The sequence below is a fragment of the Rhinoraja longicauda genome, chromosome 1 (assembly GCF_053455715.1).
Source record: "Rhinoraja longicauda isolate Sanriku21f chromosome 1, sRhiLon1.1, whole genome shotgun sequence".
Taxonomy (NCBI): domain Eukaryota; kingdom Metazoa; phylum Chordata; class Chondrichthyes; order Rajiformes; family Arhynchobatidae; genus Rhinoraja; species Rhinoraja longicauda.
Window position 1 is genome coordinate 131526853 of NC_135953.1, and position 12533 is coordinate 131539385.

Genomic DNA, 12533 nt, shown 5'->3' on the forward strand with positions numbered 1-12533 from the left:
ACTGGGCTGCAAACTGCCCAGGCGAAATATGAGGTGCTGTTCCTCCAATTTCCGGTGGGCCTCACTATGGCACTGGAGGAGGCCCATGACAGAAAGGTCAGACTGGGAATGGGATGGGGAGTTGAAGTGCTCGGCCACCGGGAGATCAATTTGGTTAATGCGGACCGAGCGCAGGTGTTCAGCGAAGCGATCGCCGAGCCTGCGCTTGGTTTTACCGATGTAAATAAGTTGACATCTAGAGCAGCGGATGCAATAGATGAGGTTGGAGGAGGTGCAGGTGAACCTTTGTCTCACCTGGAAAGACTGTTTGGGTCCTTGGATGGAGTTGAGGGGGGAGGTAAAGGGACAGGTGTTGCATCTCGTGCGGTTGCAGGGGAAAGTGCCCGCGGTTGGGACGGTTTGGGTAGGAAGGGACGAGTGGACCAGGGAGTTGCGGAGGGAACAGTCTCTGCGGAACGCAGAGAGGGGAGGGGATGGGAAGATATGGCCAGTGTTGGCGTCCAGTTGTATGTGACGGAAATATTGGTGGATGATTTGTTGGATCCGCTGGCTGGTGGAAGGTGAGAACGAGGGGGATTCTTGTTGTGAGTGGGGGGAGACCGTTCCCTCCGTAACTCCCTGGTCCACTCGGAGTACATTCGGAGGAATGTGGGTGGAAGGGAATAAGAGGGAAGAAAAAGAGGTAGGATTAAAGGGAAATCTGTGATGAATATAAGCAGGGTGGAAGATGAGCATACAGCAAGAGGAAAGGAACTGGGTAAGGACATGGTGGGAGAAATGTGTGTGTGGGGGGGAGGGGAGGGGGCATGTCTAAGCTACCCAAGCGGAATACAATGCATGTTCCTCCAATTTGCGAGTGACAAAAACTCGGTTCAAAACACCTCCTCCCTCCCCTGTATTCTGGACTCCCCCAACATTGGGGACATTTTTCCTGCAGCTAGCTTAGTCCAGTCCTTTTATAATTTTATATGTCTCTATAAGATCCCCTCTCATCCTTCTAAACTTCAGTGAATACAAGCCTAGTCTTTTCAATCTTTCCTCATATGACAGTCCCGCCACCCCACAGTCCTTTCACTCTGGCAGGATAAGATTCCCAGGATGGAAGGAGAATAGGAAAGGGAATTAAAATGGCTGGCAACCGGGAAGCGCCAGCGGGCCTTGTTAGACAGAGCCGAAGTGTTCTGCAAAACCATTGCCTAGTCTATGCTTGATCTCGCCGAAGTAGAGGAGACCACATTGGGAGTACGAATGCAATAGATGACGGGTTGGAGAAGTGGAAACGTTTGCCTCGCCTGCAGTGACGTGACCCCTGGATGGAAGTAAATGAGATGGCGGGACAGTTGTCACATAGGTTCACAAGATTGATCCCTGGGATGGAGGGACTGTCATATGAGGAAAGATTGAAAAGACTAGGTTTGTATTCACTGGCGTTTAGAAGGATGAGAGGAGATCTTATAGAGACATATAAAATTATAAAAGGATTGAACAAGCTAGATGCAGAAAAAATGTTCCCAATGTTGGGGGAGTCCAGAACCAGGGGCCACAGTCTTAGAATAAAAGGGAGGCCATTTAAAACTGAGGTGAGAAGAAACTTTTTCACCCAGAGAGTTGTGAATTTGTGGAATTCTCTGCCACAGAGGGCAGTGGAGGCCAAATCAGTGGATGGATTTAAGAGAGAGCTAGATAGAGCTCTAGGGGGATAGTGGAATCAAGGGATATGGGGAGAAGGCAGGCACAGGTTACTGATTGTGGATGATCAGCCATGATCACAATGAATGGCAGTGCTGGCTCAAAGGGCCGAATGGCCTCCTCCTGCACCTATTTTCTATGTTTCTATTTTCTATCTCCTGCAGTTGCAGGGGAATTTTAATAATTCTTGTCAAAACATCCCCTATTTTTTAATTTCTGAAACCATTATTGGATAATTAGATCCTCCAATGGATCTACTTACTAGCCAAGTTCAAAGCTGCTTGAGGAGAGGGAAAAATTTTTTTTAATAAAATATCTTTCGCCATCATCTCTTGCTAGGACATGTTAGGGTTATTAAAATCTCCCACAACTATCACTTTACACCTATGAATCAATTACAAGATACCACTTTAATTACAGCATGAATGACGCAATAGAGTTTCAGACATCTCAGGCAAAATTGCAGAATTATAATGAATCAGCAAGCAAATATGTTTCTGGAGAGAAACAACTTTAACTACATAAACACTTCATACCCTTTTTAAAAAAACATTTTACAGTGTGAGGCCAAATGCAAATTGGAGGAACAGCACCTAATTTTTTGCTTGGGCAACCCAGCAGTATGAACATTGATTTCTCCAATTTCAATCCTAACCATCTTAACCCTTGCTTTCCCTCTCTCCCTGTACCCCTTCCCCACCCTAGTTCTCCGACTAGTTTCACTGTCCTCCTGATTAATTTTACTGTTTGTATGCCTCGTTGTCTCCTTCCCCCTCATCCAACAATGAACCATTGTACATTTCCTTGATCATCGTCTGCTTTGATCTGAATTTAGACACAAAATGCTGGAGTAATTCATCGGGTCAGGCAGCATCTCAGGAGAAGGAATGGGTGACGTTTCTTGAGACTGTTGACAGACCCATTCCTTCTCTCCTGAGATGCTGCCTGACCCGCTGAGTTACTCCAGCATTTTGTGTCTACCTTCAATTTGAACCAGCATCTGCAGTTATTTTCCTACACGTCTGCTTTGATCTGTTCTTTTCACACCTTACATGCTCTTTGTACCCCTCCATATCCTGATTCGATCTCCCCTGACTCTCAGTCTGAAGAAGGGTCTAGATCCGAAAAGTCACCCATTCCTTCTCTCCAAAGATGCTGCCTGTCCCACTGAGTTACTCCAGCAATTTGTGTCCATCTTCGGTGTAAACCAGGTTCTGCAGTTCCTTCTACACGTTATTTGGAGAAATGGATACTCAAATAGTAATGACAGGTTACAATTTATTGTTGATTATCGATTGTTATAGATGTCCTGTAAGATTCTTCACTGTAAACAAACTTAATATTCTAGTGCTATACCAGCTTTATCATTCATCGTATATGATCACTTCTTTCAATAAATGCTCACCTTTCTGATGAAGTGTCTTCAGATGAAGAGCTGTTATCCTCACTGTCTTGCTCCCCAGCTGCAGCATCATGTAACTTAGCATCAACCTGGGGTAAATCACTGCAAAGGTCTGACTGTTGGCTTGGCCCATCTTCCGGGTTTTGGCTCATGTTGTGCAATCTTCCAAAAGATAAAATCTCTAGCTGAGCAGATACCGATAACTCCATCTCCTGATTATCCAGAGAGGGAGAACTGACTAATGTATCACTCTTCCCAGTAGCCCTGAATTCACATGGATTCCTGGCATCCAAATTACTTCCAGCATCGGGTGCTGACGGAATAACACAGGACATTGCAATGCCATTAACTTCACTTACATCGCCTTGTGGAGAACGAGGACACAGCTCTTGCTTAATTTGAGAATCTGTCTGCTTTACCACACCAACGTCAGACTCAGCCAGGAGAGATTCCCCTTCAAAGGCTTGATGACAAAATTCTCCTTCTGATGGTTTAGACTGTTCAACAGCTAGATCAGTACTGTCTTCTGTTGGCAAACTGCTTTGCATAATTATTCCTTTTTCATTTTCATCTGTCTTTTCGCGTAGATGAATATCATTATTTTCACTGTGGTCAGCCATATTTCTTTCAGAGCCAAACCTTAAAGGCAAAGAGAAAGGTTTTAAAAATACAATCAGCACTCCCTGGTGTGTCCTCGTCCCCCAGCTCCGCTCCCTCTACCCCTGGGCTCCCTGGTCCCCTGCCACAGTCCCCCTCCCTGTGTGTTCTCGTCCCTGTCTCCTTCCCAGTCCCCCCGTCCCCCCATGTGTCCCTCATTCCCCCCCCCCCCTTCTTCTCCATGTGTGTTGCCTGTCCCTGTGTGTTCCCATTCCGGCCAACTCCCTCTCCCCCTCCACTCTCCCCCTCCACTCTCCCCCTCCACTCTCCCCCTCTACTCTCCCCCTCTCCACTCTACTCCCCCTCTCCACCTCCACTCTACTCCCCCCTCTCCACCTCCACTCCACTCTCCTCTCCTCCCCTCCATTCTCCCCCTCCACTCCCCCCTCTCGACTCCACTCTATTCCCCCCTCTCCCTCTCCACCTCCACTCCCCCCTCCACTCTCCCTTCTCCACCTCCACTCCCACCTCTCCCCTCCACCCTCCACTCCCCCCTCTACACCTCCACTCCCCACTCTCCCCTCCACTCTCCCCTCCACTCCCCCTCTACTCTCCCCTCTCCACCTCCACTCCCACCTCTCCCCTCCACTCTCCTCTCCACCCTCCCCTCCACCCTCCACTCCCCCCTCTCCACCTCCTCTTCCTCCTCCCGCCCTTTCTCCCCCCACCCCCACTCCATCCACCCCCTCTCCCCTACCACCTCTCTTCTCCCCTTCTTCTTGTCCTTGACCCCCCTCTCCTTCCCCCTCTCCTTCCCCCCCTCTCCTTCCCCCCCTCTCCTCCCCCCCCTCTCCTCCCCCCCCTCTCCTCCCCCCCCCTCTCCTTCCCTCTCTCTCCTTATCTCTCTCCTTATCTCTCTCCTTCTCTCTCTCCTTCTCTCTCTCCTTCTCTCTCTCCTTCTCTCTCTCCTTCTCTCTCTCCTTCTCTCTCTCCTTCTCTCTCTCCTTCTCTCTCTCCTTCTCCACTCACCGGCGTTCTTCCATCGGCCACGCGTGGTCGCAGGTTGGTGACGTCGGCGTCCCACCGCGTCACAAAAGAAGCGCCCGTTCTGCTGTTGCCGTCAGTGACGTCACAATCACCGCACTGGGCGTCACTGGGCATTGCAATCACTGGGCATTGCAATCACTGGGCATTGCAATCACTGGGCATTGCAATCAACGCAATGGGCATCGCAATCACTGGGCATTGCAATCACCGCACTGGGCATTGCAATCACTGGGCATTGCAATCACCGCACTGGGCATCACAATCACTGGGCATCGTAATCAACGCAATGGGCATCGCAATCACTGGGCATCGTAATCACTGGGCATCGCAATCACTGGACATCGCAATCACTGGGCGTTGCAATCACTGGGCATCGCAATCACTGGGCATCGCAATCACTGGGCATTGCAATCACTGCACTGGGCATCGCAATCAACGCATTGGGCATCGCAATCAGTGCACTGGGCATCGCAATCACCCATCACTGGGCATCGCAATCACTGCACTGGGCATCACAATCACCGCACTGGGCATCGCAATCACCGCACTGGGCGTCGCAATCACCGCACTGGGCGTTGCAATCACCGCACTGGGCGTCGCAATCACCGCACTGGGTGTCACAATCACTGCACTGGGCGTCGCAATCACTGCACTGGGCATCCCAATCACTGCACTGGGCATCACAATCACTGCACTGGGCATCACAATCACTGCACTGGGCATCACAATCACCCATCACTGGGCATCACAATCACCGCACTGGGCATCACAATCACTGCACTGGGCATCACAATCACTGCACTATCACAATCACTGCACTGGGCATCACAATCACCCATTACTGGGCATCAAAATCACTGCATTGGGCATCACAATCACTGTACTGGGCATCACAATCACTGCACCGGGCATCACAATCCTGTGCTGGGCATTACCATTACTGCCCAGGACATTACAATCCCCTCACTGGGCATTACAAACATTGCTCTGGGCATTACAGCACCCGAGCTGGGCATTACAAACCCCATGCTAGGCTTACAATCACTGCACTGGTCATTATGATCCCCGCACTGGGCATTACAATCACTGCACAGGGCATTGTAATCACTGGGCATCACAATCACTGGACATCGCAATCACTGGGCATCGCAATCACTGGGCATTGCAATCACTGCACTGGGCATCGCAATCAACGCATTGAGCATCGCAATCAGTGCACTGGGCATCGCAATCACCCATCACTGGGCATCGCAATCACTGCACTGGGCATCACAATCACCGCACTGGGCATCGCAATCACCGCACTGGGTGTCGCAATCACCGCACTGGGCGTCGCAATCACCGCACTGGGCGTCGCAATCACCGCACTGGGTGTCGCAATCATCGCACTGGGCGTCGCAATCACTGCACTGGGCATCCCAATCACTGCACTGGGCATCACAATCACTGCACTGGGCATCACAATCACTGCACTGGGCATCACAATCACCCATCACTGGGCATCACAATCACCGCACTGGGCATCACAATCACTGCACTGGGCATCACAATCACTGCACTGGGCATCACAATCACTGCACTGGGCATCACAATCACCCATTACTGGGCATCAAAATCACTGCATTGGGCATCACAATCACTGTACTGGGCATCGCAATCACTGCACCGGGCATCACAATCCTGTGCTGGGCATTACCATTACTGCCCAGGACATTACAATCCCCTCACTGGGCATTACAAACATTGCTCTGGGCATTACAGCACCCGAGCTGGGCATTACAAACCCCATGCTAGGCTTACAATCACTGCACTGGTCATTATGATCCCCGCACTGGGCATTACAATCACTGCACAGGGCATTACAATCCACGTGCATGTCATTACAAACACTGCACTGGGCATGACTCACTGCACTGATAATTACAATCACTGCTCTGGGCATTGTAAATATTGTATTTGGGTGCTGAAGTATGTCATTTCTCGTGGGATTTAATGAAAGCAAGATTAAGAATGAATTGGAAGTAGGAATCCCATCTGCATTGCTAATAAGGAATTAAAATGGCTCAAAATGTTCCTCCGGTAAGTTCCGGAATAGAATTGTAGTATTCATGTCATCCATATTTCTATGACGCTACAGTGCACAAACATTGCCATTCAAATTTACTCAATGTTTCAGGACGTCTCCTATCAACTTTTCAGGATCCTGTGATAATGGAACAATTACTCAGGGAAGTACTAATTGTTGTCAATTAGTTTCTCTTGTTCTTTTTTGAAATCTTGTGGCAAACCATATGGTGTGCATAAACATCAAGGGAATTACTCTAATACGCAGAGAGATTGCAAATTCCAAATGACACAGCTTGCATTTAATACTTCATTGGACGTGGGAAGGATAGATTCTAAGGGGAGTAAGAGGCAACCGTGGCAGACAAGGGAAGTTAGGGACGGTATAAAACTAAAAGAAAAGGTGTATAACATAGGGCGGTCAGGGTGGTGCAGCGGTAGAGTTGCTGCCTTACAGCGAATGCAGCGCCGGAGATCCGGGTTCCATCCCGACTTCGGGAGCCGTCTGTAGGGAGTTTGTACGTTCTCCCCGTGACCAGCATCGGTTTTCTCTGAGATCTTCGGTTTCCTCCCACACTCCAAAGATGTACAAGTTTGTAGGTTAATTGGCTTAGTAAATGGAAAAATTGTCCCTAGTGGGTGTAGGATGGTGTTAACGTGCGGGGATCGCTGGTCGGCGCGGATCCGGCGGACCGAAAGGGCCTGTTTCCGTGCTGTATCTCCAAACTATAGCAAAGAGTAGTGGGAAGCCAGAGGATTGGGCAACTTTCAAAGGACATCAGAAGGTAACTAAAAGGGCAATACGGAGTGAAAAGATGAAGTACAAAGGTAAGCTCGCCAAGAATATAAAGAAGGATAGTAAAAGCTTCTTTAGGTGTGTTAAGGGAAAAAGATTAGTAAAGATAAATGTGGGTCCCTTGAAGGCAGAATCAGGTGAAATTATTATGGGGAACAAGGAAATGGCAGAAGAGTTAAACAGGTACTTTGGTTCTGTCCTCACTAAGGAAGACACAAACAATCTCCCAGATGTACTAGAGGACAGAGGATCAAGGGAGACAGAAGAACTGAAAGAAATTTGCATTAGGTGAGAAATAGTATTGGGTAGACTGATGGGACCAAAGACCAATAAATCCCCAGGGCCTGATGGTCTGCATCTCAGGATACTCAAGGTGGTGGCGCTAGAAATCGTGGATACATTGGTGATCATTTTCCAATGTTCTGTAGATTCAGGATAAGTTCCTGTGGATTGGAGGGTAGCTAATGTTATCCCACTTTTCAAGAAAGGAGCGAGAGAGAAAATGGGGAATTATAGACCAGTTAGCCTGACATCAATGGTGGGAAATGAATGAATGAATGATTAAGTTTATTGGCCAAGTATGTGCATATACAAGGAATGTGCCTTGGTGCTCCGCTCACAAAAGACAACACAAACATACAGTTAACAATTAAGAATAAAGTATAACCACATCAAAACAATAAGGATACAACATTATGGTCTAAACATATGGGTGAAAATAAACTAGAGCAAAAAAGAGACTACAGACTTTGGTTATTGAGTAGAACTACTACTCGTGTTTTTATGTCTGGCTGTGGCTGCTTTGACAGTCCGGAGTCGCCTTCCAGAGGGAGGTGCTTCAAAGATTTTGTGGCCAGGGTGAGAGGGGTCAGGGAAGATGCTGGAGTCAATGATTAAAGAAGTAATAACAGCGCATTTTTTGAGGACGTGACAAATAAAATGGATGAAGGAGAGCCAGTGGATGTAGTGTATCTGGACTTTCAGAAAGCCTCTAGTAAGGTCCTAGGAGAATAGTGGGCAAAAATTAGAGCACATGGTATTGGGGGTAGGGTATTGACATGGATAGAGAATTGGTTGGCAGACAGGAAACACAGAGTAGGAATAAACGTGTCCCTGTCAGAATGGCAGGCAGTGGCAAGTGGAGTGCCGCAAGGCTTGGTGCTGGGGCTGCAACTATTTACAATATATATTAATGATTTAGATGATGAAATTAAAAGTAACACTAGCAAATTTGCAGATGACACAAAGCTGGGTGGCAGTGTGAACTGTGAAGAGGATGCTAGGAGGTTGCAGGGTAACTTGGACAGGTTGAGTGAGTGGACAGATGCATGGCAGATGCAGTATAATGTACATAAATGTGAGGTTATCCACTTTGGCGGCAAGAACAAGGAGGCAGATTATTATTTCAATGGTGTCAGATTAGGAAAAAGGGAAGTGCAACGAGACCTGGGTGTCCTTGTACACCAGTCACTGAAAGTAAACGCAGGTACAGCAGGCAGTGAAGAAAGCTAATGGCATTTTGGCCTTCATAACGAGAGGATTTGAGTATAGGAGTAAAGATGTCCTTCTGCAGTTGTACAGGGTCCTGGTGAGACCACATCTGGAGTATTGTGTGCAGTTTTGGTCTCCTAATTTGAGGAAGGACATCCTTGCGATTGAGGGAGTGCAGCGTAGGTTCACGAGGTTAATCCCCGGAATGGCGGGACAGTCATATGAGGAAAGATTGGAAAGACTAGGCTTGTATTCACTGGAATTTAGAAGGATGAGAGGGGATCTTACAGAAACATATAAAATTATAAAAGGGCTGGACAAGCTAGATGCAGGAAAAATGTTCCCAATGTTGGGCGAGTCCAGAACCAGGGGCCAGAGTCGAAGAATAAAGGGGAGGCCATTTAAAGCTGAGATGAGAAAAAACTTTTTCACCCAAAGAGTTGTGAATTTGTGGACTACTCTGCCACAGAAGACAGTGGAGGCCAAGTCACTGGATGGATTTATTATAATAATACTAAGTACTTTATTTGTTCCACAACGGGGAAATTTGCAGGGATACAGCAGCAAAGTGGATAGCAAAAATAAATAAGCATTCATTAAAAAAATAAAAAATAGTAATTATCTTTATTTACTGGTCAGCTGGGAGCAGTGCTGGTTGTGCAGTCTGACGGCAGCAGGAAGGGATTACCTTCGACATCTCTCCTTCACACACTTGGGGTGAAGAAGTCTGTCACTGAAGGAGCCGCTCAGTGCAGTGACAGTGTCCTGCATGGGGTGGGAGGAGTCATCCAACAGTGATGATAGCTTTGCCATCATCCTCCTCTCTCCCACCGCCTGCACTGAGTCGAGGGGGCATCCCAGGACAGAGCTAGCCTTCCTGACCAGTTTATCCAGTCTCTTCCCATCAGCAGCTGAGATGCTGCTACTCCAGCAGACCACTCCATAGAAAATGGCTGATGCCACCACAGTGTGGAAGATCTGCACTCCAAAGGACCTGAGTCTCCTCAGCAATTTAAAAGAGAGTTAGATAGAGCTCTTGGGGCTAACGGAATCAAGGGGCATGGGGAGAAGGCAGGCACGGGTTCTCAGCCATGATCACAATGCTGGCTCGAAGGGCCGAATGGCCTCCTCCTGCACCTATTTTCTATGTTTCTATGGTGAGTCAACTGGTACTTTTATACTCCATTTTACTGAATCATAAATCTCCCCAACAAATTAGGCACATCAAACAGGTAAGGGAATACATTGGATAATGGAAAACATAGGGTTTGCAATGTGCAATTAACCTGTGCCTGTTGATGTGGTGATGGGCTGCATTCAAAAGTTACTGTCTGTTCTTGATCACGCTTTCAGCAGGCAGGCAACACTGACTATGCTGTTTATTGCCTTAACATATCACGAGATGACCCAATCGCACAAGTAGCCAGCACTGGAACAGGCTGGTCTGCACTTTCAATTAAGTTTTAGTTTAGAGACACCAAATGGAAATGGACCCTTCGGCCCACCAAGTCCACACCGGCCAACAAACACTAGTTCTCTGCTACACAATAGGATGATTTATAGAAGCCAATTAACCTACAAACCTGCACGTCTTTGGAGTGTGGGAGCAACCGGAACACCTGGATAAAACCCACGCAGTCACAGGGAGAATGTACAAACCCCATGCAGACACCACGGGGGTAGTCCCGATCCAACCTGGGTCTCTGACACTGTAAGGCAGCAATTCTACTGCTGCACCTCTGTGCTGCCCTAACATGTTTCAAGGTTGGACCTTTTCCTTCATTTGGAGGGGAGTGGAAATCTCTACCATGAAAGCCATGGAGACTCAGTTATTGCGTCCAATCTACACATTAAGGGAATACAGAGACACAGGGTCAGTGCGGAAAAATACCACTGCGGTGGAAAATCGGTCATAATTGTTATCACGTATAAAAAGGGAGTTCTCGTTCTTGTTTTCATTAAAAAAAAGTCATCACCTTTGTTGCCAATTTCCAACCTGTGCTTAGATTGAAGTGTTCAATTTCTAACTCTTCCCTTCACTTGATCAAATTCTCAATCTGTGTCTCAGCATATATTTCAGCAACTAGTATCCATTGCACAAGATTCCCAAAGCTTTCTTACATCTCCTCCCATCATGCTCCAGTCGCTACCCCACCCCAAGGGAGTGTTTGGGTTCCTGAACAAAAAAATGAACGGCAGGTGTTGCGTGGTAAAGAGCAAGAAGAAGGTGGCTGTGGAAGGCATTGGAATATTAATTGGGCAGATCAATATTGATGTCCTGAAGGAGGATATCATAAGAAGGTTCTTCAAATAAGGTCATGGGTGGAGCTTACTTAGACACAAAATGCTGACTGGAGGTGTACTACAGGCATGGTAGCGCAGTGGTAGAGTTGCTGCTTTACAGCGAATGCAGCGCCGGAGACTCAGGTTCGATCCTGACTACGGGTGCTGCACTGTAAGGAGTTTGTACGTTCTCCCCGTGACCTGCGTGGGTTTTCTCCGAGATCTTCGGTTTCCTCCCACACTCCAAAGACGTACAGGTATGTAGGTTAATTGGCTGGGTAAATGTTAAAAAAAATTGTCCCTAGTGGGTGTAGGATAGTGTTAATGTACGGGGATCGTTGGGCGGCACGGACTTGGTGGGCCGAAAAGGCCTGTTTCCGGCTGTATATATATGATATGATATGGTAATAATGAAAGGGGCATTGGGGAACAGAAACTTAGATACACCACAGAGAGGTTTGAGAATAATAGGATTACAGTTCTAGGAACGTCAACTTCCCCAACTTTAACTGGGATTGTGTTAGTGTGAAAGACTTAGAAAGGATGGAATATTTAAAGTGTGTCCTTTTTCAACCGGTAGGCAAATATTCCTACAGAAGGAACAGTATTGAGTCCAGTCTGAGTTGATGCAGCTGAACAAATGCTTAAAGAAACTGTGGGAGAACATTTGGAAGATTGTGACCGTAATACTTTAAGTTTCATGGTGGTTATGAAAAGCGACTGGGATAGACCTGAAATTAAAGTTCTAAATTGGGGGACAGGGCTTATTTTACTATTGTCAGCAGTAAACTGCGAGTCGTCACTTGTACGTATGTGAATCTCCAACAAGAGGGAGCCATTCCAACAGTAATACACAGGGTTGGAAAAAGGGTTTTGAAAAAGGGATGAATATGGCACATATAGAGAAATGAGCAGGCCTAACTGGAGATTAGAAAATGGAGAGAGATAACAGTATAACAGTATAACAGTATAACAGAGCTTTATTTGTCGTTCGGTACCAAAGTACCGAACGAAACTACATAGCAGTCATAGAAAAAAAGAACACAAGACACATAGCCCCAACACAAACGTCCATCACAGTGACTCCAAACACCCCCTCACTGTGATGGAGGCAACAAAACTTCCACTCTCTTCCCCACGCCCACGGACAGACAGCTCGTCTCC

The 12533-nt window shown here is 47.4% G+C and overlaps 1 protein-coding gene across 1 annotated transcript in view; it reads right to left on the minus strand.

Annotated features, from left to right (window-relative positions):
* LOC144600774 (uncharacterized) overlaps nt 1–4745 on the minus strand; it is a 111450-nt gene extending 106705 nt beyond the window's left edge. Inside the window, exons 1-2 of the mRNA XM_078412672.1 lie at nt 4718–4745; nt 3095–3730 (exon numbers count right to left, since the gene is read on the minus strand). Coding sequence (XP_078268798.1) covers nt 3095–3730; nt 4718–4731 — 650 coding nt within the window. The 5' untranslated portion in view covers nt 4732–4745. The remainder of the gene's footprint in view (nt 1–3094; nt 3731–4717) is intronic.
* Nucleotides 4746–12533: the final 7788 nt, after the last annotated feature.